Raw genomic sequence first — 26,730 nt, forward strand, 5'->3', positions numbered from 1 at the left:
AGACTGTATCAGAACTGCAGCAAGTTAATCTTATTAAACCATATGAGTTTAAAAACTCATAGCTTGATGTCAGGCAGGCTGTTTCCAAATTGGTATACTTAAGATCCAAATTAGATCATGAGCAAAATATTAAAAGGCACTAGAGCCATTTAAGAGTGAACTTCCATTTTGAAAAGAAATTTCTGGACATTGAGACCTCAGGACTCATGCCAGTTCAGTGGGAGTCAGGCTCCTGGCTGCAATGGGTGCTTTTAAGTGCTTTTAAACCTTTCAAATTTAAGCTATGGAGAAGGGAATAAAGGAATTTATTTCATCTATTGTCAGTACAAGCACAAATACCTGGGTCATTCTAAAGGATTCTACACCTGTATAGAAGGTTTCTACACCAAACCAACGTTTCCTGATAAAAAACATCTTTGGGGCACACTGTGTCAGCTGGCATTGAATCTAGCTGATGCAACAAAGTGCCTTTTAAGCACTATACAACAAAACCTCCATCCTCTTTCTCTCCCTTTACTCTATTTTATGGAGTACTTTTGGTTTTTAAGTGTTTACAACTTCAGTATCCCTTCAGCCACCTCTGGGCATAGAAGGCTTCCCTCCCACAATCAATAGACACAGGGGAAGCAGTGATTATGATGCTTGGCTCACCAACCCATGTGGTTTGCAGCAGAGTAGGTGGTGGGTGAGCTGCCCTTGACTTCCAGTGATTTGGTGAGGTGAACCACTGGGTGCTTTTACCACCTGGATGCCATCCAGGCCACAAAAATGAGGAGAGACCTCTCTCTCTGAGCAGAGATTTCCTGGAAGGCTTGTACCTCCAACGCTGACTTGAGGCAGCTCCTGTCACATGCACGGCTACACAGGCTCCAAAGTGCTCTCTGGACTGCAGCCCACCACAACAGGCACTACCCTGCATTGTCTGGTGCCTGCCTTTAACTCTTTCCATCTAGCTCCAAGTGCACCTAATCAAACAAAATTGATTTTCCAGAACTCCAGCTAATCCACTGCATTGAAGTGTGTTTGCGTCATTAAGGGGTTCGGTGTCTTTTTAAGGTGTCTTGGATATTAGATGCCTGTGCTCAGCTCTCAGCAACTTTGCAAATAATTAAAAAGAGTGTTGAGGTGCACTTCAGACACTGGCAGGCTTGGGTTTTTTAAAAGATGTCTTCTTTGCTCCCTAAAATATCAATAATGACAATGACTCATCTGCATTTGTACGTGAAATTTTCCATGACCCGTGGGAAAATCACTTGGGATACCAACTTGAGCACACTTCCAGTCCACCAACATCTGTGACAAGGTTATGGTGCTCCACTATGTGTGACTAAGACCCTGAATGCCTGTAACACGCACTATCCTTTTTCCAGAACTAGCCTTGCTCCCTCCTGTCACAGACATCTTTTATAAAAATTCTTTCCTTAGGATTTTTCCTCCTGAGAAGCTGAGAGGCCTCAGGAACAAAATGTAAACATTGATTATCTGCTGCTGTGGAATGCAACAGGTGCATCTGTGATTGGTCTCATGTGGTTGTTTCTAATTAATGACCAATCACAGTGCGCTGGCTTGAACAGAGAGTCCGAGCCACAAGCCTTTGTTATCATTCTTTCCTATTCTATTCTTAGCTAGCCTTCTCATGAAATCCTTTCTTCTATTCTTTTAGTATAGTTTTAATATAATATATATCATAAAATAATAAATTAAACCTTCTGAAACATGGAGTCAGATCCTCATCTCTTCTCTCATCCTAGGACCCCTGTGAACACCATCACACCCTCCAACCTAATGGACACTGATATTTTACTCCACATGTTTGCTAGTATCCAGGACCAGACTTTCCTTTTCCATCAGTACTAGCTGGCACCACTGTAATGGTTTAAGTGGAACAATCTGTTCCAAGCAACCAAGAGAACTAATAATTTATTAGGAGCAGAGCAGGCCTTTTAGGGAAGGATGCAATTGTATTTGTGTGGGTGTAATACTCGAGTCAAAAGGGACATTCTGTGTAATTCAAAGCCACTTGGGAAAAGGAAGAGCGGAAGCAGGCTTTACAGAGAGAAATGACCTCAAACTCTCAAATTCATCACACTTTTTTTTTCTCCCTCTTCTGTCCTTTTGGGTTTGCTTAAAAATGAAGGGTATTCAGGGAGAACAACAAGAACCTTCACACACTTGTAACAAAAATCCATACCAGCTCCCACAAGAAGAAATATTTGAAAGATCATCACGTTCTCCCCTGGAGAACAGAAAGGTTAGAAGCCATATGACAAATGAATACAAGCTAAGGAACAGAAATGGCAAAGGTAGCTTGGATGCCGCTGTCTCCACAATGAGGAAGGATGGCAAAGAAATTAAGACCTAACATTAATTTTTGACACAGGAAGCTATTATCCTGCTGGACTTAGAGCTCCTGCAAGTCACCATGACCAGGGACTTAAAACTCAGAAAGGATTTGACCATTTATACAGACAGCAAAAATACAAAATTACTATTATGGCTGAAAATCTAGAAGGATACCAAAAATCTTGGTCATTGGAGTGAAAGGCAATCTCTAACTATGAGGGATCAAGAACAAAAAAAGCATGGGAGTGGCAGAAATAGTCCCTGCCCACTATGGGATGCCACATCCTGCCCTGAGGGAGGCAGGACAGCAGGCACAGGGGCAAACCAGTGACGGCATGGGGAAACTCTATTCCCATTCTGGCATCTTTCCTTCTGGCCAGCTCAAAATCCTCCCTCCTTCTCTTGCATTAGTTTTATAGTTCTCTATTGTTGTCTTGCCCATAACTCAGTCTTCCATTCCTCACAGTGCCTCTGTGATAAAGTTTTTCCCTTCCTTGTCACCAGCCCTACTCTGGGTAAAAGCATGTAATATACTGCCTGCTACCAGCTGCAACTGTCGGTAACAGACTGAATGCTGAGGCCATAATTCAGTCTGGAGACTCCACTACTGCCCATAAACCACTCCCTGTCTCCCAGTTTACGATGTCAGCAGGACTCAAGCTGAATTAAGGCTTCTACTCAATATAACTGACACCAATGTATTATCTTATACATAATGCATAGAAGATGGCTCTAATCAAATTCCATATCCTGCCCTTTCTTTACATCACAAATGTGGCCTGGCATTTCTTATGCACTCCACTTACTGATACATAAAATCCTTCTACTGAATTACAATGGGCAGCAAAACCTGTTCTTGGGTCACCGCTTCCAGTAACTGTCATTCCTTCCCTCTTTTTCCCAAAGAGGTTGAAATAAACTTCAGTTTATCCCTCTAACAAAACTCACACCTAAATTTAAGGACCACATTGAACTGATCATCCAGGAACACTGCCTGCATCAGTCCATATTTTTGATGCTGGCAAGCAAATGGTTTGTGTCTAATGGGCATCTTTTGCCTGTTTGCATTTGGTATCAGCAGAATGATCACACATAATGCACAGCCAAGCTGTGGACGCCAAACTGCAAGCGTGCAAAGGTGAGGGAGGTCTGCAGGGAGCACTTCCAGCCCTGCAGAGAGGCACAGAAATCCCAGGCACGCATGCAGAGGGTGTGGTATAAGCCAGTGCTGGTTTTACATGCCTTGGAACGGAATATGGAGCTCGAGCTCCAAAGATTCCACAAACGATGCAGTCAAAAGTGTGCTGAATGAAAGCTTTGAAATGTCCTAGAGAATAGACAATCCCCTGTGTATAAACCCAATTTCGACCTCAGGCACAGACTAACTGAGCTCTTTTGTACATGAAGAAAGAAAGAAGCAAAAGAAAGTTATATGGATGCATTACTTCAAAGCCATCTTACCTCACAGCCCTTCAGACATCATTCCTAACCAGAAAACCAACCAGAGAAGGAGTGTGCATACATCTTTCTAATCAAAAGAAACTTTTGCTTTGTTATCTTAAGATAGTGTAAGTCCACTCAGCCTGAACAAACCTTACAGACTATCTTGCAATGCTTTGCACAGATTTAAGCCTTGTGACAAGAAGACCAAGCACCTGAAGGCCAATTCCTAACATGACTGCCACATTTGGGTGGATGGAAGATGCAGGAAGACTGAGCAAAAGCATCTTTAATGTTTATCGCTTCAGCTACTTAGGTAATGGACAGGAGGTGCCACAGAAAGCATGCAGATGTCACCATGTTTTCTGAAAAATACCTTCCCCAGGATTTCTTCTCCTGGGAAGCTGAGAAGCCTCAGAGAAAAAAGAAAATAATATTATCTCATTTGCTTGTCCCTGTTTTGCTGCTTTGGAATGTGGCTGGAGATTGTTTATCCAACAGGTGACTTGCTTTTATTTAATGACCAATCACCGTCTAGCTGTGTCTGGACTCTGGAAGAGGTCATGCATTCTTAATTAGTATCTTGTTAAGCCTTCTGTAAGTATCCTTTCTCTATTCTTTAGTATAGCACAGTAGAGTATAGTGTTCTTTAATACAATATAATATCATAAAATAATAAATTATCCTTCTAACAACATAGAGTCAGATTCATAATTTTCTTCCTGCCACGGGGGACCCTGAAATACCACATGCAGATGCCTGGCTCTAAACCTTACTCTTTGGGCACTTTGGATAATGATTGCATAGTACAAAACCTGTTTCAGCCAAAGCAGAGAACAACACTCAAGAGCCCAAAGCTGCATCTTCCCTGAGCACCCTTCTTGTAGATCCAGGACTCTGCTGCCAGCAACACATCCATCCTTGCTGAACCCTTCCTCCCACGTTAACAATTGAGCTGATGCTCTCAACAAGCCTCAAACACTCAGAAGAAAAACAGATGACAGGAGTGTGTTTCACACAGGTCTTCTCCCACTGGAAAAAGCTACATGTGAAAGGCTGCCAAGGGCTGGCTGGTTCCTTCCCTCTGACAGGCTGGAGGTGGCCACTTTCACACTAGTTAAGTAATAAACCTGGATTTCTCCTGCATGGTTTTCAGCACATCATGTGCTCAGAGATTCTGAGGCCACTTCAAGATATGATTTACCCAAGAGATTATCCTGTGTCTTCTCTCTCTCAGTTAAGGCCAGGATTGGGGGGAAACTGGAAAGAAACAAAATGAAATAGCTGGAAAAACTGAAATTTGGAGAACAGCAAAGATTAATTTCTCCAGCATGCCCATATCAAGGAGGCCTTTCCCTTTGGCCACAGGAGCTGCTGGTTGCACATTGCTTTTTCAGTTCCAGTTTGGATTTTCCCAAACAGCAATGTGCTGGAGTCACATGCTAACAGCAACCAAAACCCGAGAGCCACAGCACAATACAACCATCTATTTATTTATTTATTGTAAGTGTGGTGTTTTATAGCTGGCCACAGCTACCAACTGGTATCCAGGGAGGCCTAAAGCACTACTTTTGATCCACAGAGCCTTCCATGGTTTGGAACCTAATTACTTTCAGAAGCTACTGCCTCTTCCTCATCTGTTACCATGGAAGCTGCAACGATCTGAGAGGTTTGAGCTGGCAAACCCTGATTTCCTAGGGTACCAGGGCAATTCCAAGGGGCTGTCACTTCAAGAATTTACTCTGACATAATTTTCAGGAAAGGAAGAGGCAGGATAAATTAAGACTGTGTAGGCTGTGAAGTAGCAACCTATTTTAGAGTGATTCTACAGCCCAGTGCACAAAACCCCACTAGGACTTACTGTTGTTGTTTGGCTACTTTTGATTTTTTTTCCCTGTCTTAGTAATATAGTATGGACCCTTGTCCCAGGGTCAAGGTTCAGGTGAAATTAACAGAATTCCCTTCATTTTAAAATCTTTCCACATGGTAAGAAAATAGATGATTTAACCAAGTGGGGAGGCTTGTTTTCTAACCTTTAAAATCAGAATCCAGGGAGCATGAGTTTCACTATTCCCACTGATTTCTGTTGGTTACAAAAAGTGTTTAACTGAAACATTAGTATTTTTCCATATTGATGCTTTTCACGTGGAGATCTCAAAGCGCCAGACTCAGGCTTCCCAGAAAGCCTAGCTTCCCGTTGCAGCATCTCAGTCCTTCAGAAATGTACTTCTCATGCCATCTGTGTGGTAACAAATTTAGAAAAATGAGTAGTATCTTGGCAGTCTTAGCCAAATGTGCTCAGGATGCAGAGGAGGGTGGTGGGGGGTTCCTACCAAATAGGGCATTCAGTATCTGAGTCAGAGGTGATGACAGCATCTAAGCAGGGGGCTGTTTTCTAAGAAATATGCCATTAATTTCGTAGAGCCTGACACAACTGTGCTGCAGTTCAGCTGACGCCATCCCCTTGAGTCCTGCTGATGGCCTTGGCAGAACAGAGCCTCCAGGTCTGCAGCTCTCCTGTCCTCTGCAACGAGCTACTTGATACACATGACTCTACAAGAACATCCCAAACTAGTCTGTTCAAAACCAGCAGCCATTTTATGAATGACCAATGTGAATGATCCTATCTGTAAAACACAGGTAATCCTGCCTCTTTATTTCCCAATGCAAGTGCAGATCACTGACATTTGAGAAGTGTCTTGAAAATCACAGGAGATGATAACATCAATAACAGCACGCCATGAGATGCAATATTATTACAATAATAATGGCACTCATTTCAGACTCCTGCATTTTTCAGGTCATCAACCAAAAACATTAGCAAAATAGCCCTTCAGGAGATGAAAAATCTTTGCAGTGTAATGCAAGCTGCTTCATTCAATTTATTTATTCTCCCCTACACTGTGCAAAGTGCCTGCTACCATCCCTCCAACTACCAAGAGAATTGTGAGTGCCCTTCTCATATAAAAGGATTAGGCCTTTGGATGAAACAGAAGGGAAATCTAAGAGCAGCTGACCACAGTCTTACATTCCTGCAGTCTTGCACTTTTTCTAATTTTTTTCCCCTTTAAGTCTTGACCTGCAATCCTCATCAATGATGTCAACACCGAAACCACAGGGACAAGCCATGCAGATCAGACTGAAACCTAAAGAAAATTAGCTCAGCTAAGCTACTGCAGGCCCAGCAGGACATCTAGCAGCTCCCAGCTGTGCCTCCCTTCAGGGAAAAAGCAAGGAGATAGCTGAGCAGCTTTCAGCAGCCCTCATCCCCAAGGCAGAAGTGGTAAGAGCAGCATACAAGAGCTCTGCATGGCTCTGCTGTGGCAAAAGGCAAACACTGCCTACTTTGCAAACTGAGCTCTCTGGTTGTTGAGAGAGATGAGAGTTCCCCAGCAAGAGCCTTCCACATCTTCTAGGGCAGAAAGAATTTTGCTTTGATCTTGAGAAAAACTGCTGAGACCTGTGAACATTTTCCCGTGTCTTCTGCTCTGCCTGCTGGTTTTGTCATTTTGCCTCGTTATTCCATCCCTCCTTTCCTTCCTCCAGAATAAGAGTAGCAGATGATGGTAGGAGTAGACAAGGATCCAAAAAGCAAAAGGAAAGCCTTGCTCTTGCCTTTAGAGCACAAAATCAAAGTGCTCTATGTATGTGCACCTACATGTCAGGTACTTCCTACTGTTTCTACTGGGACTTCCCTCTCCCCAACCTTTTCAGCATTTGAGGTTAAAGTCTATTGAAAAGAATGTTCCAAACTTCAAAGTTAAATGCAAAGGTGGTACTGACAGCACAAAGTTCTGTGAACACACATGCAAAAACCTGATCTCCTCTTCTTCCTTCCCTTGCTTTCAACCCAAGATGCTTCCTTGGTGGGAAGCATCACCAGGAAATTCAAAAAAGCACACCAAAAGCTATTTTTCCCCCTTTTTCTTTAGGGTGCTTTTAATATACTAAACTGTGTTAACACTAAAGAAACAAAGGCAACTCTTACAGGAATAGGAGGCCACTTTTCCCCATTGCTCACAGAGAACCCTGGCTGTTGGAATGGATGATATGTTAATTTCGTGGCACAGTCACTCAAGAGAGGGCATAGAAGTCTCCCATGGCACAGTGCACACAATTTACAATGGGCAGGGTTAAAATTTAATTAGTTGTTACAGGCCTTGCAAAGATGTTTCTCCAAAGCAAACATGCTAAGAAATACATTTTTTTCTAATCACATCAGAAAAACTTCAGTTCATAAAGCACACTTTCTGAGCTGCTATGGACAACAGCTTCTCGGATTTTTGAAGAAGGAGCTGGCAAAATTAAAAAAAAAAAGAAAAAAGAAAAATCTAAAATAGGACTCAGAGATTTAATGTCCTATAAAATAGCTCCCTACAAGCTCTTTAAATGTCTTTTACTTCAAGCAATACTCCCAAGACTGTAGAGAGTTTCAGGGCGGTACTTGCAGCAAGAACTCCTTGTGTTCCCTCTGCTTAGGGGGCTCCACAAACACACCGTAAGATTTATGCCTTTCCTTTTCAAAATAACCTCATGTAGTCGTCCGCAAAAATTAATTTATATAAGCATACAGAAGAAAGGAACATGTTAGCTCAGGCTGTTGGGATTTTGGTGGTTTTTTTTCAGGCTTTTTTTTGGTGGGGGTGGGCTGGGGGAGCAGTCACTAATATCTACCATAAATCTGCTCACTCACAGCCTCAGCTCACACAGTAACACCACCTCTGTCTCACACACACTTTGCTTCCCATCTTTCCCTCTCTCCCTGCCTACAGCCATGCCAGAATGAGTCTGAGTTGGCTGTGCAGTGTTGCTGATTAAAATTTGCCAGTAGTGAGACAACTGACTACAGAGCCTACAAGGGGACTGTGTATTTATGAATGCAGTAATTAATCAATGCATAATAAGCACACACTGCAGATACCACTCCTCTTTCCATGCACAGACAGCTTCAATCACCAAGCAGATTTCACTGTCACGACAATCCTCAGTTCCCAGCAGCTGCTCCCTCACCCTGCAGCATTAGCAAAGACAATCTCACTGTGTCAGAGCCTGCATTCATCTGCAAACCCACCCAAATACTGCTAGATTGATTAATTTTGAAGGTAGAGGTTTTCAGAAGAAAATGCCATAGTTAGTGCCACAACTACTAGACTGTCACAATTTTCCTTTTAAACTACTTTTTTCAGAGGCTCAGCTGTAAAGTGTGCTCAGAGCTGTGAGCTGACAGACTGGTTTGCATCTTAAGAACATATTTCATTTTAATGGCTTTATTTTTAAATTGTTTCAACTCTCTGAATTAATAGAGACTTAAAAAAAGAAATGAGACTGACAAAAATGTAAAGTAGAATATTTTATCCTTTTTTACCTGTCTTTTAACGCCAGAATTATATTTATTTTCAAGAAACTCAATAGTACCCAATAATAGGACTGCACATCTTTTCCCCCGTTCAGTGTCCATCCCCTTCAGCACCACTTTCTGCTGCCCACATGGAAGAACAGATATTTTCTGCCACAGAAATGAGTTTCCCTGCTAACTCTGCTAAGTCATTTGAGCCTGCAGTGATGATACCTGCAGGTGAGTAATCACCAGAAGTTTTCATTGCAGTGCCACGGACACAGAAGACAATTGTGTGCCCTCCCTGACCCAAGGGCCAATGTTTATTGCAGATTTGCTACATGTAGGGACTGACCAGAAGGTTGCAGAGCTCTGCATTTGGCTCGGGAGCTGTGGCCTAGAGGACACTAATAAATATATATATAAAAAAAATTAATACTTTGTACTCTGTAACAGGCCACAAAGGGGATGACATGGCTTTATTCTGCCAATATGCAGAGGATTAAGAGCTTCTGCTTGAAGCCACTAACAACCTGAACAGGAGAATTACAGTAATTCCACTAAAACCACACAGAATCCAAGGCACTGGCTGATGGCACGATGTTACCCTTCCCACTTCTCTCAAAAATGCAGCTGGCACAAACCCTATAAACAGGAATTCAACCAGCTACCCAAGGAGGTCCAACTTAAAGAATGGTCTTAGAGGAGCCACATGCAGCAGTGGGGACATTTGTCACAAGACTCCTCAACATTTTGAGACCTAAATACTCAACATGAGGCAGTTTCTACAAGGAAGTCAAATATAGCAGTTAGCATGTGAAACGCAGCTGAAACTCATGTTGCTTTACACCAGTCCATTTAAGTGCAAAGCATTTCACAGCAAACAGCAGCAAGATGCTCCATTAAAACCTTGCACTGCTTTAAGCCATGAGGTCACTGTTAGGACCCAAACACATGTTGTCATGACATCAATTAGCAACACTTTGCCTATGCCAATGCCATTATTAATACCTTGAAATACTAATCTCTATTACTAATTAACAGTCAAATGCACTAAACAATTTTTCATGCATTAGGAATGTATTACTGAATTCAATTACACGTCAAGAGCTGTGACTTATGAATCCTTCCCACAACACCATTTGTGCCAGCAAATATCCTTAAAAATTCAGCAACATTTAAAAGGTTTTTCATAAACAAGATACCTCTACATTGGAATAAGCTGTTAGACCCTGGCTGTGCAAGAAAGACAGGAGTCTGTCTATATGTCTGACTGTATCTCAGTTACCACTTCCAAATGCAGCACCCACACTTAACAGCTACAGTCATTATACAGAAATTCATCAATTCATCAATGAGAATACCAGTGTTTGACTAGAAATTCAGATCTCCCTTAAAACAAAGCCTGGCAAACACAAGGAAGGATGCAGATGCCTCTTTGTGTCTTCAAAACTGTAAATGTTATTCTGAACACAAAATATTGATCGTTTCAAGGAGATTACTGGCCTTCTGTTTGAACACAGCACAAAAACTAGTGAATATGCATTTTGAGAAAGATTTCACTTCTACGTTCATTAAGAGCCTTGATATTTAGGTATTTCAGAGGGAAAACTGGGACACAGAGAATCAGGATGACTGATGAGCAATACTTACAGGAAATGTTATTTATATTGCGTGATGCTAAACCAACTCGGTTAAACCCACAGTTTAGCAACGACAGCTGTAATTCTGTGCACACACATCCACACTAAGCACCTGCATTTCCTCATGCACACACACGCACAAACTGGTGTGTACACTCCGGGTTAAAAAAATCAACAGTCAGCAAACAAAGAATATTAAGCACCATACCTTTGAGTCATAATCTTATAGGCATCTGGCAGATAACAGCGGATATTCTCCATCTGAGCAGGATCAGAGTCGCAGATTTTATCGTCGGTCCTGCCATAGTTGGCACTTTCGATCATGATCACATCTGTTCCCGGGCAGCGCAGCTCGATGGGGTAACTCTCGCAGGACAGCTCCCTTCGGACCACAGCCATGGGCACTGGGGCACGGCTGAAAGCTGCAAGGATTAACACACAAACACAGTCAGCACCGGCTCTCCACGCTCAGGCTAAAATTAAAAGCGGAATCACGTTCAGCAGAAGGCTTTACCCATATGCTGTGCTGAGATAGTTTCGGTACCGTTCAGACAAGAGCTGCAGGAACGGGGTCTGGTCGCTGGCTTGCTGGCTGCCCAGAGAAATCACTCCTCCACTCAGTGACTTGGTTTTCTCATTTTAAAAACAAGCTATAGATCCCTTTTACACAGGGCTTTAGACATCCCTTATTGAAACAGGTAAATAGCAACTATGGCATTGTTACTATTTCTACTTACCAGGTGAAAAACTAGTTGGCTTTGATATATAAAATTACAGTCCTGTGTTGTACTTGAACAAGCAAAGAAAATTTTATGACAGCAAGCAATCCAAGAACCAGGATCCCACCTGCTCAGCAAGATTGCACCTGTCCTACAGCAGATGTAGTAACATCTGTATTGCTCCTGGTCCTTTTCTTAGCCCTTAGAAAAAGTGATCCTAATGGCTTTTGCTGTAGCCTGCAGCAAGCCAGGGGATGGCCTGCAGGTTCTGGCAACCATCCCAAAGTTTAGGCCCTGCAGGGTCCTGCTTTCCATGGAAAGGCCAATTTATGGGACACCAGATGATTTAAGTTCAGTCTTAGCTTTGCATTGGATCTGCCTAGATAGTCAAATAGTTGGCAAATACTTGTGAAATTAAAGAGCTCTCAGAAATCTTACCTGTTTTAAAAGAAATCCAGGCTACAGTTTGCAAAAGAAAAAAAAAAAGAAACACACTTTGAGATGCCTTGAAAACAAAGCCCTAAAGTATTAGTAAACAATGCCACTTGACAACAAGCAATTGTATTTCCCATCTCTACAGCCTCTTTGATCCAAAGATCTTAAACAGCTTGATGAACGTGAATATATTAATCCCCAAATATCCACATGAAGTAGCTACACATTGTCTTTCTCAACTCAGCCACAGAAGAGCTTTGCAGCTTCCAGAAGATCTCATGGGAAAGGCATGGTGATGCTAGGATCCAAATACTTGTTTCCCAGCCTAGCACACCAGTCACAATCTGAAATAAAAGCCAACTCCTTTCCTCCTTTATTCCACAAGAGGGAAAGGATCCATAAAGGTTTCCAGATACAGGGATGATGCGCCCTCCAAGCTACATTTGTACACTTCCAACCACAAAAGTCAACATACAACCCAAGTCTGTCTCTATGTGATGGTGAGAGGTTTAAGCCTCCAGTAGATCCATGGCCCATCTGATACCAGGCATCTTTCAACAACTCCCTTTCCTCCTGCCCCCATCATAAAACCAACAAAATATCCACCCTCCCTAAACCAAAAATCCCATCCAATGTTCTGCTGGTTTGTTCCATAAAACTTTGCCATGGTACATTCACACCAAGTCTGCCTATGGAAAATAAGATTATATTGCTGTTTCTCAGAATACCATTTGACTATATCAAGGCTGCCCTATCTGTCAGGCAGCAATCCAACACACTGACTTCCATGAATCCTCCATTATTGTCAGTTGTCTCATTTATCTATCACTGGACAGATTCTCAGATCCCGATTTCTGTAAATCTGCAGGGATTACTTTGATATCAGACCCGCCCTGGTGTGCCAGAGCTGTGGACTAATTGCCAAGCTCCCAAGACAGATGTGTGCATATTCTTGAATAATAGCTTGCACAATTAGCACAGCTTTAGGGTTTGGATCACTTGAGATCTCCTCCTTCCCTGAGACTGGAGAAACCGTTCTGCCCTGGGCTCATATTGCACCATACATTTGTTAATGCAATAAATTCTCACTGCCACCAGCTTCTACTGTTACAAGAAGAGGAAAATGAAGAGGACTAGCATGAACCTCTAAGGTGCACTGCCTCATTCTACCCTTGGTTTGATACCACTAGTCAAAAAGGTGAGTGGAAGAAGGATGGGACAACGTTAGAGACAAGATTTGATAGAAGAGATAAGCCAGCCAGAAAGGCAGAGTCAGCAGAGCTCAGCAATTTTAGCCTGCCCTAAAACAACTTCAAGAGGTATTAAGTTTGCTTACAGGGGTCTGTCCACAGAAGCCTGCAGCAGGCTCTGCTCTGTCAAACACTGGACTCTGTGGCAGAATGCCAGTGCTGACCAAAAAACTTGTGATGCCAGGATTCTGATTTTGGACAAGAGCTGTTCTGTGCTAAACCTAAGCAGATTGGTGCCATGGGAGGCAGAAGGTTTCTAGCAGCTTTTGGCAGAATGCTGAGGCCAAGGGCCCTCCCTCCTCCTGCCATGTGCTTAGATGACTCCTGTTAACTGCCAAAAAAATGACAAAATGAGGTTTATAGGCAATATTAGCTGTTTGGAGCTATGGTTTTGCCCAGTCCTTGGGCAATTTGGATCATTTTCTCTGGAAGGTTAACACAGGCTATACAAAGGGCAAAGAGAGTTGGTAATACTTTACTTTTTACAGTTCCCACTACAGAATACAAAATTTCTGAGCCACACTATTCAGAAAGAATATTTTTGCTCATAATTCCTATGTTTTGGGGTGTTTTTTTAGTAAGTATTCTATATCAATTGAACACATAAGGGCTGAAGAAAACCCTGCTTAAAATCACAAAAAATTAAATGCCTGAGAATTAATTATAAAAACCTGGTGTATTTGTCAAACAGCAATACTGTACAAATGCAGCTAACCTCAACTCTTGTGTTATGCTGGAAATAAGACATTAAGAATTGCTAACAGCAATTTACAAAACCATTAAATATATTTCTCTACCTCAAATGAGAACATATTTTTAGTATCATGGGTGTATCTCCTGTACATGAGACTTTACAGCATTGATCTACTAAAATTGGATGCATATCAGTTCCAAGGATGCCCCCTAAACACCCCAAACTAAAACTGAACACTCCTTCCTCAAAATAACAGCTCATGTTCTACTCTCCAGTAAAGAATCTCTGGACAGATGCAAACATTTCTAGATTCAGCTTTAAGTTTCCTGGAATTCACCTTTTTGCCTTTCACATAATCACTTGACTGCTTGCTCTAAGAAGGACAGCTTTCACTTACAGGCACCTCCCTGTGGTACCATGGAGTCAACATTTACATTTATTTTCTGGATAAAAAGCATAAAAAATTTAACACCCTGGAAACACCAGAAGCAGCTGAATATTGTAATAGAGCATGATCTGCTATCATGCTTTCTCCTAAAGTAATAGGCATGTTTTCCATCCTGCCATTGACCACCAAATCATTCACTTTGCATGGTGTTTTCTTCTACCTCACTATCTGCAATAAATACTCCAAAGGGAGATTAGAGCCTGGCAGTTTATCTCCTTGTAAACACATTTTTTTGTTGTTGTGCCCCTATATGATAATCTTACTTAATCATTTTTACTGGTTTTCCTGTAAGGAGCAAAGATGTTTTGCTTTTTGCTGTGAAACAAGATACATCAAAGCCCATCTGTGAAATACACAGCACGATTGTATTAATTCATTAATACACTTCTCTCTTCTTCGAGCAGCCCCCTATCTTCACAGTCTCTCATTGAGCTCCTTATTTAATCTCCTAAATAAGTGACCTAATTGTTGGCTTGAAGTCAAGAGGAGCTGATGGCAGCTCAGTACTTTGAAAAACAGGTGTCTTTTTCCAGGATCCTATGTGCAGACAGCCATCTAAATACAGAACTTAAAAAGAGTGTTTTTCAAATTCTTTAACGTTTAAATGTGTGCCAACTCGAGTTTTTTAAGTGCAGCCATTCGGTGGAAAATAATCCTCCTGAGCTTCTGCAGGGCAAAGTGAGAGCAGAGGGTGAAAAGGCAACAGATAATGACAGGATTTTATCTGGGCGATTTAGAACTCCTTTGTCTCTGCTAATTTCAGGAGCTGGAAAATTAAGTAAGTCATCAAAATCTTGTGCTTTTTCTCCCCCTCGCTTTTGACCTCAGAACATAATTGCCTCTTGTCATGCCTGCAGGGCACGGGCTTGTAGTTATCACTGTGTGCTTAATCAAATGCCGAAATAGCCTTTAAATTATGTGTTTCCTTGGCTGCTAGAGACTTGTTGAGCTCTGTTACATTTAGAGGAATGATGGTAGTAGATGTACTTTTAAAAGAAAAGTGTGGGTTGATGCTTTTAATTAGGTTTCATATGCAATTTTCCCAGCAAAATCATGTTCTGGCTCAGAATTTTTAGAGTGAAAATTCAGTGCATATTTAAGGGCCGTGAAACAAAAGCTGGAATTGTAGAGATAATTATTTTCACAAGCTCTCTATGTGATTTGGTCTGCCCAGCTAAGTATCTGACTTACTGTTCCCAAGTGCAAACAGAGCATGCTGTGGGAAGAGGTTTCCTAGTAATTTGGAAGAATGCTTCTGTGTTTGTAATTTTGCAGTATTTAATACTCCCACAGTTCACCTTGGCTCTGTGGGGGAAAAATCCTGAAGTAATAATAAAAAAAGTCCCCCTCCTCTTATTCTCAAGCCTACTCAGGTGTGGGTAGGAGCGGAAATCCCTTTCAGTCAATGAGTCAATGGGCTCTGTAGGGCTCACTCCACATTCTGAAGTGATTTTCTAAACCAGGGCCCTACTTTTCCCTACTAGGATATAAAGTCTCCTTAGTGCACAAATTGTTTGCATGCAGACATTGCTCAGTATTTCTTCTCTGTCTCTCTTTTCCTTAATCCAAATTACGCCTGGCCTCGGATTTCAAGAGCAATATTAGTAGAAAGTAAAACCTTGAGTTAAAGATGGTGACAACAAACATTTCTCAAGCATCCAATACCCCCCCTTCCCAGTATTTTCATAAATATCAGCAAAGTTCTGACAAACTTAAAATAGCTTGGCTTATCCAAAGTTCTCTCAAATCTTATGATTAATATACAAATATGGAAATACCATTCCTTTTCCCCCACTTTCTCTACAGATGCTGAAAATTTAAAAAAAAAAAAAAAAAAAAAAAAAAAAAAAAAAAAACAACAAACAATGTCTTTTCTAGAGAGATAGAGTGGAAAAGCCTTTCTTCTACTGTCATCCTGCAGTGGGGTTAAAGAAAGGTGCATCCTGCAGACAAAGGCTGGTGCCAAGACATTGCAGTAAATGCTTGCAACATCCATACCCAGCTCCCCTGGGGAAGAGTGGAAGACTGAAGGCAGCCAGTGTGGCTGAAGAGCTGAAGCCATCAGCAGAGCAAGACTGGACACTCCTGGTCCCCATTCCCAGCTCTCCCCCCTGTGCCTCAGCTGATTGCTGTCTCATCTATCAAAATGGGAACATGATCTTATCTCCCCCATTAAGCACTCTAAAATCTGCCATGGAAAGGAGGAAGAGAATTAGATGCATCCTCAGAAAGTGATGCGTGTGGCTTCAGCTTTGGTTTCCCCACACGAATCAAATACCCACATCCTCCTAGATTGTCTTGGGCTTTCTTATTTTATAGATGATACCAAAAGCAATTTGCAACTTTCCTTTGGTCACCTTCACCTTGATTCCCCCTTAGCCAGCAAACAGCCAGCTATGAATAGACTTCACAAACTCAAAGAGCATCTTTTTACATGGTGGGATGGACTATACCAAAAAAAAAACCACACAAAACCAAACAGAAGAGAAACAGAAGGCTGGGCAAAACCCCAGTCAAAGCAACCAAAGAAAAGCTAAAAACCAGAAAATCCTCATAAACTTCCCTGTGCTGTTTATGTGGATGTTGAGGTCAACTATCTTCCATAAATTGCTTACTCTATCTCCATTATAGCACACAAGGGGCACCTGCTAGGGATTTTCTCCCAGCTTCCATAAGTGAAAACAGAGGAGGATGTTCATCTGTAAGTTTATATCTGATGCCCTCCCCCACAATTAAAAAGGATCCACAGAAGGTTGTAGCAAACATGAGAGGATTTTCTGTAGGGATTGCCAAAATTCACACACAATCAGTGAATTTTCCAAGGTGACACAACTACGGATACAAACAGGAGCACAAAAAACTTCAAAATCTAGAGAAGTCCTAAAATTAATATCTCTGAAGCAAGTCTCTGCCTCCATGCATAAGCTTAATGGAAAGCACCTTTATTTCCAGGGCAGATCTCTTCTGCATTTCTAGGCACACAAGATCTCAAAGCAGGGATGGACAAACAACTGGCTCTTTCCACCACCCTCTGGATGCCCAAAAAGCCCAGGGCCAGCAGAGCAGCCAGAGGATTGAGCACCATACAGCTACATCCTGGGGTAATTCTGCTGCTCACTCTTCATAGCACCAACACTCCTCATCTCTTTGCCATGCTCAGCTGATAAATATCCAAGTATCCTTATTCTCTGCCCTTACATTCCCAAACCCTTACCCAAGTATGGGGGAGCTTTCCTTATGAGTAAGAAGCATTAGATTATCTTAGAATCTCTCAGTATCTTCCTAGAGAAGAGAAAAGAAACTCACAGTCAAAGAGTACTGTGGAAGATCACTAGAAAAAGACAACAACAGTGAAGTGGATGCATTTGCACCCAGGGGCGAGTGTGCACAAGGGAAACCAGTCATTGCAAAGCCCTGGGAGAGAAGAAAATGAAGTGATAAAAGAACAAAACCACAGAATCAAGATGGTAGCTCTGAGTGGAGGAGTCTGACAGGAGGAGGTGACTGAGGCACTGTGTGAGGACAGTCTGAGCCAGGGAGGGAGACCCAAACCAGGCCTGAGGGAGGAAGCAGAGCACCAGCAATACTGCACTTCCTTTCTCCTTCTCCATTCCCACCTCCTGGGACTCAGGGGCTGCTGCCTCATGGGAAACTCTGAGAACTGCAGAGTTTCAACAAGGCCCCCTCCTCACTTATCTCCCCCTCATGGAGAGGTGAACACGTCTGCAGCTGATCTCTCCACCAGAGCAAGGCGTCACCGAGGGTCAGCACCCTCCAGGCTGCTGAAGGGACAGTGCTCTGGGGTAAGGGAGAGTGTTGTTGGAAGGAAAAGGGATCCTGCTTCCTTCCCAAGACAAACCCTCCTATCTCCAGCCATGGCTCTGCTGCTGGACGTGCATCCATCCAGCTCTGTGCTTGCTGCACCCCTTCATGAGGCAGGGCAAGTCAATAATTCACCAAGAAACTAAACCAGTGGGGGCAGAAGGGAAAGGGGGGCTTTCTGCTGGGCTCATAGAGTTGAATCAGCTCAGAAAAGGTTAGCTCAGGTCATAGGGAGAAAGCACAAGATTTTAAGAAGGAAGGGAGGATGAATTTAGAGTGCTTTTCAAAAAAACATGACAACCTACCTTCAAATCAGAGGTCAGAAGCACAGTCCCAGCCTGAGCTAAATGTCACTTTAATGAATTTAATTAAAGCAGAAGCAACAAGTTGAGAACAACAGACAAACAAAATGTGGCCTCCAAGGGGATGTTGAATGAAAGTACATTAATATTTAGGCCCCATCACAGGAAAAAAGCTATTCCCAAGAATCTTTTCCTTTGCAGTGGATCATCTAATTTGTAACGAAAGGCACACATTAAATAAAAATGTTCTTTAAATTTACAGGCTTCTTTCATGTGAATTACCTTTCAAGTGTAGGAAAGCTGTGCACAGACAGGGAAAGTGTCAGAGTTTAAAGCCTTCTACTGTGGTGCTTAATTTCTATACCAACCCTTATGGTAAACTTGCCCTCCAGCCTAACAGTGACATTATTAAAATACCTGGCTTTTATATCCTGGTCCATAACATTGAGACATTTGTGTTCTCAATAAAAGAAGCGTTAGGTTCTGAGCCACAGGGATGAGTCCTTTTTACAAATCCATACACCACAAATTTCACTGGGGTCCTTAGTAATGAAAAACATGCCACATAGTTCTTACCCAACTCAAAGTTACTTTTGTTACAACAGGCACTCAACTGTCTCCAACAAAAACCCAAAAAACCTCAAAATCAGAGAAGCTCTGACTTTGACATTGCTGAACAACCTTGGTATCTCACATTTAATACAGCACAAATTAATGTGGTGAAGCGAGAAGATTTGAGTAATAACAGAATTTGCTCCATTTCAAATTACTTCAGTGTAGGTTTTAATTGTAGCCATTAGTAAGGTTAATCTTTAATCTCATATAAAAACTTTTATAAACCACCATAACGGGTATAATCATAGAGCCAGTTAGATAAATGAGCATCAAGGGTTTAGTCTAAGAACATTAAGTAAAAAGAATCTGATCATAATTTTCAGATTTCATATTATGTAATAAGTTCATTTAAAATTACAGTTTGTTTTTGTTCCCATTTAAAACACTAGCTTGAATTCCTACCCTTTCTAAAATAACACAAAGCTGGAATAGCTTTCCTGTTACCAGCAGAGCTATTTTAGGTTTGCCATTGGAATGGGCTCCAGCAGGATTTAGTGGTGGCTGGGTGGATATTTCCCAGGTGTTCTTCTGCCTCTTGTACCACTGTGAATGGGGAGGTGGCAGCCCTAGGCTACAGGAAGCAGGACGAGGATAACTGCAGCACGCCAAGACACAAATGCATTCCCAAAAGTTGGAGATAAAACAGAGCCCAAGTTTGACTTTTACCTCACCACAGGAGAAAAAAATGAGGGCAGGCGAAAAGAGAAGTGGGGAAACCCCAAACATAAAACCACACCAAAGTAACTAACCAACCCCAAAAAACAAAAACATCAGGAATGGAGCAGGTGAACTCAGCAGGTTCAGCAATTCTTTTAAGGCTGTAGAAAATTAGACAGGTTGGATGTATCTGGAGCTTTGCTGAAGAGCTGCAAATAATAGACTCCTACCAAGAAATACCTTCGCAAAGTTAAAGTTTAATTTTGATTTACAGCTCCCTGAAAAGCCTCTGAAGGGGAACATTAAAGCTCTTGTAGAAATATCTGCATTATTACAGAAATGATGAACAGCAGAGTGGAGATTACTTTGTGCTGTTTACAGACTTGTTTATCAGAGCAGTAAATCTATTTTTAAGTTTGTACTGCCTAGAGAGGAGAACTATGTGAAATGCTGAGAACCGTCCAGAGAAAAAGACAGGCAGACAAAAAAGAATTTCTACCAAAGTATTAGAGCCTGACACTCAAATATCTGCAGAAAAATCTGGGGTTCCAAATATTTACCATTTAAACCAACTGCTTTACATCAAAGGCCAAAAATGACACCTTTAGCATTCATTTTACAAGAAGTTTCCCAGACCTCAAAGACTAGCCATCTCAAAGAAGTTATATGGCTAAATCATAGATCATTAATAACTGATTTTTCTTTGTTTTTTAGCCATTACCGCTCCTTTGAGTCTCTGCCATGAATAGTAACAGGGAATTTGCTCTTTCCACTAGCCATAACTGTGAAAGTTTTATATAGAAGTCTGAGACTACCTTAAGATCCTGACTTCTCAGAATTGCATTCCATTATTTTTTTAATATATATGCACTTCTTAAACTTTTAGAAAAGCATGGTGCATATGAAACAGGCAAAATGGCAAAATGACATCTGAGGTCCCGTACTGAATTTTTAAAAACAATGGGTGCTTCTTAGTGTAAATTACCTGTGAGTTATCTACAAAGATAACCCAGCCCCCAGCTGCTGGATGAGGTTTTCCATAGCATGCCATAGATGAGCTCCACCCCAGGAACACTGGCATGAGATCCAAGATCCTTTTTTTGCTGATACACTAACAAGAATTACAAGCAGGTTGTGCCAAGCCATTCTTTGCAGTCCTCTGAATCATGACTCCCCAAACTCTATGACGTTTACTCCCCCCCCTCCTCCTTTGACCTCAAAATATCAAGGATTTCGCCTTGAAGTTACTAGCAGCTTCAAAGAGTTTTTCAGAAGCATTCACATTCATCTGAAAAGTGGCCAACGTTATTTACTTCCCCACAGTCTTATAAAAAAAGAACAGTAGGAGAATTAGATTTGGGGAAATAGCTGAAACATGCACACTTGCTCCAGGTAGAAATATACCTGAAGTAAAAGCAGATTTTCAAGGAATTCACATATTTTTGTCCATAGAATCCCTTTCTCCTCAGTAGAAAACAGCAAAACATTAAACTAATTAATTACCTCCAGAAAATGGTTCACCTTCTAGGAAACACAACTATAATGTTGAGTGATGAAGTTTCCTATTGTGCCCACCTGCTCACAGCAAGCACTGTCCTTAATTATTTTCCCCACCTAATAGAACCTGTGCAAATATTGCTCCAGAAAGATCACATAGCTAGATTTGGGCGTGTGCTGATATAACACTTACATGCACACAATACTGAACCCATCTCAAGGTGAGTCACAAAACAATAATTTAAAAAAATAAGTTCTGAAATAATGCTCAGCTGTAGGCTCCCAGAAATGCCCTGAACATATCAACTGCACCCAGAAAAGACAAGTGAACAGCTGAGAGCTTCTGGGCTTTGTAGTAGGGAGGGGATGCTACCCTGTGGTACCATCAGGACTCCCACTGCAGCCAGACACAACAGTGTGGCCAAACTCACCTTGCTACAGTTTAATCTGCAATCAACCACTCTGAATCCTGCCCTCCCGCACCCCACCAGCTGTGGAGGCGTTCCAGGATACAAGTTTCTATTCATTTTCCACTCCAGCCCTCAAAGGGGTTCACAACAGCCTAATAAGAATTTTAAAAAGCTGCAATAACAAGTGTGAGTAGTCACAAAGACATTGTGCTCAGTTAAAAAAAAAAAAACCAACAAAATACCAACCTCATACTGGTTGAAAGCCAGCCCTGCTTCATGGAAGTCCCTAAAGCACTGGATATCATGATTCATTACCTGTTCTATGGGAAACTGTAGGGTTCCTGCAGAACTCATGTGCACAACAGAACAAAATGAGGGTCTGTGCCCCAAAGGACACTTTAAAGAGAAGAAGGAATGTGTGCAGGTTAGGAACAGGAGCTACAGTGACACTCAAAAGGATAGTCATGCAGCACGAGTAACAAACAGGTGCAGACGCTACACTTGAGGGCACAATGCTCACCAGTTCAATGAAAATATGGCTGAAAAAAATTATCTGAGTTGCTTCAGGAGAAAACCACTGCAAACAACTGTGATGGATGGAAGACTCTTTCTTTTTTAGCCTTTTTTTTTTTTTTTTAACACAATCACTAGACTTGTTTCAAATTGTCCTCCTTCAAGAGGTAGATGAAAGAAGTAAATCTTTTGCTGATCTCTCTGGCAGCAAAAACCAGGATATATTTGCCCAGTCTAATCAGAGAGAGATAGTGGGCCCAAAGGCAAAGAAATATTTTGACAAAATAACCTGATGAAGGAGTCCATTCCTCCTTCCCCTATAAATAAGGTGTCAGAGAGAGCAGGACTTTTTTCAAGCCCCAGCACTGCTGTGACACCAGAGGATGCTTATCAGAAGGACACAGAAAGGGGTCTTGGAAAACCAAGCACTTGGTAAATCCCCTGTGCTGTTTGCCCCTAAAGGGTTTTGAAGGATTCTTTCCAGTTGAAAAAAAAAAAAAAAAGAAAAAAAAAAAAAAAGGCATCTGAGAAAGGTTTCCAGAAAACTTTCTGGGAGATATTAATTAAATTTCTAATCTAATTATGTTGCAGTACATTTAAGTGCACCTTCTAAATAGAAATTACTTATAGCTAACAAAGGATCCATTTCAAGCACTTTTTCTTCTATCTATAATATCCATTTCCTTTTGTACCTGTTTCAAGCATTGTTCTTCTAAAGTTATTTATACTTCACATTCAGAATTTTCTGCCTTTTCTAAGAGTAAAATTGTTACATATTTCCATCATCTTGTGCTCCATTTTCATATTTGAGCAAAGAATTCTGCTGCCACTGTCCCTCCAAGGGAATTTTTGGAGCACAAGGAACAGCCTTCATAAAATAAATCAGATTTTGCTACTTACAATTCTTCTAATGCCCCCCATTATTCTATAATAAAGGTCCTCAAACTGTAGGGTTAAAAAAAAAAAAAAAAAAGAAAACAACAGTTTTTCAAGGGGTAAGGACCTGGGCAAAATACAAAAGGTCACTGAACAAGTTTATTGTTGAGCCAATCATTTTGAGGCACTGTAATATAAGCCCTCATTGATTGTGTTGATCACAGACAAAAAAAAACCCCAAACAAACAAAAATCCAACCAAAACCACAAAGAAACAAAAAATGACTTCCATAAAAAACCGACAACAAACAAAACCAAAACCACCAACATCAACAAACACACAGATGTCTATGAGGAAATAACCACAAACCAATTTTACTTGGTAAGAAAAAAAGATCACAGTCCTGACTTGTAACACAAATATTTGAGTGTTTTAGCCAGGATAGCTCCTCATAGGTTAAAATGTTTCACACAAAATTAAACAGAAAGAAGATTTAAGATTAAAAATGCAGACAGTAAACTGAGAAGTCTGTTTCCACATGACAAAATCCCCAACTCTGCAATCATGAGAAATGGCTTCTTTTGTTAAGTAGTCTACTGTCACTTACAAAAAATTAATTAATAAAAACCGCAGCAGCGTAGTTAACAAGTACAAATTACAGTTTGGAAACACAAACATGCAGCGCTAAAAGCTCAAAATACAAACTAAATAACTGTAGACCATCAAACTAAAAAAAAAAAAAAAAAAGCTAGCAGAATTTTAAAGAAGCATCAGTATTTTTAAACTAGTAAGGTTTGTGGGTCAAAGACAACCAGCTATCAAGCACAAACTGAACTCCCTACAAATATTCAGTAACTCTCCAATGTGTATTTAGAAAGAGGCAAACAGAATTATTCATCATTCACAGTGATAAAGGGATGCTTTCTGTTCTAGCAGATATTTGGAAAGATATTAATAGCAAAAAACCCCAATTTATTCAGTCTGAAGAATGGGAGTTTTTAAGAAACCCACAACCCTCTTAGGAATTAAGAGGTGCTGTTTTTTAGCTTGATTTTGGGCACTGGCACTTTGCTACTAACAAGCTTTAAAAAAAAAAAAAAAAAAGGTGAGGCACGAAACCAGACCATAAGTCCACTTCCATAGAGGAAAAATGCATTAGCTGCTGCTCCTCAAAAACTGTGTAATAGCTATAATGTGAATGTGGAACTGTCATCTCAACCAAAGCGTTTCTGAAGTTCAGCAAGAACCGCATCAGTCCAAAATCATTGCACATACTTCTCGATGATCTGAGAGAAAATAAACTCAGAGCTTGCCAAATTGGCAGTCAGTGCAAAAAGTGATAAAATGTTAAGTAATGACACAGACCTTGTCAGTGTTGCAGATTGATCTACAGACTACCTGAGCAGACCATGCCTGAACACAGACAAATCCAAGTCCATGTAAGAATACAAGAAGTGCTCATTATGTCAGACCACAGGCCTGCGAGCAGTCACTCTGAAACAAGACTGTTTCCATAACTGATAACAATTTGAACAACACGCAGCAGCTCAAAGGGCAAACACGATCTCTGCAAGTATGAGGAGGTGAATAATAAGTAGAAGTGGGAAGGTGAAATCGCTCTGCATATGGTGTTAATGAGACCATTCATTCTTGGAAAATATACACATTGCAGCACCCTACACTTTAGAGGGTTTGTCAGAAACTTTGAAAGGGTTTGCAAAAGAACTTAAAAAAAAAAAAAATCAGTAGAGCCTGGAAAGCAAATCTAACAAGAGAGCCATCAAATCTACTTAGTCTATTTAACTGGTCTAAAGGACTATTCTGGTCTGCAGGTAGCTACCAAGGGAAGATATTTCTCTTTAATCTAGCAGAAAAAGGCAAGCAAGATCCAAGATCTGGAAGCTGAAGTCTGATACATGGAGATAGAAATAAGGTAATAATTTTAACCATGTGAGCAATTTACCGCAGAACAGTTTACATACACATTTATATATATATACATATATATATATATATATATATATATGTATATGTATATGCATATGATTTGTTCCTTATCAGCTAAAGTACCTGAACAACAACTGAGTATTTTGGTGGAAAACACCAATACCCGATTCACAAATTACTGGGTGAGATCTCTACTGTGCAAATAGTCTTGCTTGTTGAGTTCCTTGGTATTTTAAGGATTTATGTAGATTTGGGAGCACGAGAACAGGCAGAGGAAGGGCGCATTTAGCTGCATGGAACTCACTGAATTTAATAACTTAGAGTAAAAAAAAAATAAAAGAAAACCTAAAAAAGACCCCACACTAAAAAATTCAACAACAAAGCCCCTCAAAAAAACCCAAACAACACAAAACCTCTCATACAGAGCTGCTGAGCTTATCCATAATGAGAAGGTTTGTATACTGCCTTTAGTGGTTGTAAATAGAAAAAATGTTTCAGGATGGCTTCTTTGAATGCCCAGGAATAATAAATGGCAAGGAGGAGGAAGGGAATTGCTTAATGCAAACCAACAGATGGGATTTTCAGTCAGAGCATTGCTTTGTTTTCATAATGAACCATAATCTGTGAAATCTAAAACATTTTTTATTTGCTGCAGTCAGACAAAGACTGCAGTAATGGCATGCGAATTATTTTCTCCACCCTTCGTCCTTACAGAAGGTAACAATGCAGATGCATTGGACCTGCAATAATCAGCCAAAGCTTAGAAGGATGGATAAAAGTGTAGGTATGGTACTATATGTTTAGTAGGTTTGTCTGTCTTGGGGTTTTTTTGGGTTTGTTTTTGTTTTAAGGTCTATGTTCTGCTGGCAGACCTGTCCCTGACAGTCTGGCAAATCAGCATGCATATATATATATATATATATATATATATATACACATACATACATACACACACATCATTCCTATATTACATCCGGTTACATTATACGCTCTACCACAAAATGGACAGGTAAGCAATTCAATGTTAAGGCACCAAGCCAAGAAAAACTTAAGCTACCTGGAAGCCTGGAACTGCAAATAGTGGCTGCCACATATATTGCTTATTATTTTGCTGAAATCCAAGATTCAGGTTTCAGAAACATCAGACATCTACTTGTGGCTTCTCAGCGCACTTATATTCCCATAACATTTTGCAATATAAAATACTGACTTCTATTCATACATATTTCCCCATGTTATCAAGTCCATCTTCATATTAAAAATAAATGAATTTTAACTGTAAGCAGCTACATATATAAGCACTCTGCTTCAAAGCCATACTTCATCTTTAAATAGCAGCAATCAATACATACACTATATAACCTAAACAAATTTCTATTATGAATTCCTAATGGATGCATGCTTTGGTCATTTTTATTACTAATATATTATTGATTTACAGAATACATTACCACCTTAGGCATTGGGATTTGCTGAAGTCCTTACATTGTGTTTGTAGTTTTAGTCAAAATATGAGCCAGAAGTCAATACCCCATTTACCACCAGCACAGCCCCACTACAGAGTTAGATATTTAATTATGGTCTGACTCTCACAGTGGAATCATAGGTCTTACACTGGCACACATAAGTCATAGTTATTAATGTAAAATTATCCATGAGGCCTGCCTGCCTGTCTTTCACTCTATTGCCAAAACACTTTGGGAGTCACAATTTGGACAAAATTTGCGAAAACACTGGCAGCCTAACCTTGCAGATCCCTTGCAGGGCAGAGTTTCTGTGAAATC

The 26,730-nt window shown here is 40.8% G+C and overlaps 1 protein-coding gene across 16 annotated transcripts in view; it reads right to left on the reverse strand.

Moving 5' to 3' along the window:
• ADGRL3 (adhesion G protein-coupled receptor L3) overlaps positions 1-26,730 on the reverse strand; it is a 493,129-nt gene that overhangs the window by 253,114 nt on the left and 213,285 nt on the right. For 14 of the 16 annotated variants that reach the window (XM_058025189.1, XM_058025182.1, XM_058025175.1 and 11 more), the window contains exons 4-5: positions 11,919-11,939; positions 10,970-11,183 (exon numbers count right to left, since the gene is read on the reverse strand). In XM_058025189.1, coding sequence (XP_057881172.1) covers positions 10,970-11,183; positions 11,919-11,939 — 235 coding nt within the window. Of the gene's footprint in view, positions 1-10,969; positions 11,184-11,275; positions 11,338-11,918; positions 11,940-26,730 lie in introns of those variants that run through there. The other 2 variants (XM_058025178.1, XM_058025176.1) reach the window with 2 other exon arrangements.

This window comes from Melospiza georgiana, chromosome 5, assembly GCF_028018845.1.
Source record: "Melospiza georgiana isolate bMelGeo1 chromosome 5, bMelGeo1.pri, whole genome shotgun sequence".
Taxonomy (NCBI): Eukaryota; Metazoa; Chordata; class Aves; order Passeriformes; family Passerellidae; genus Melospiza; species Melospiza georgiana.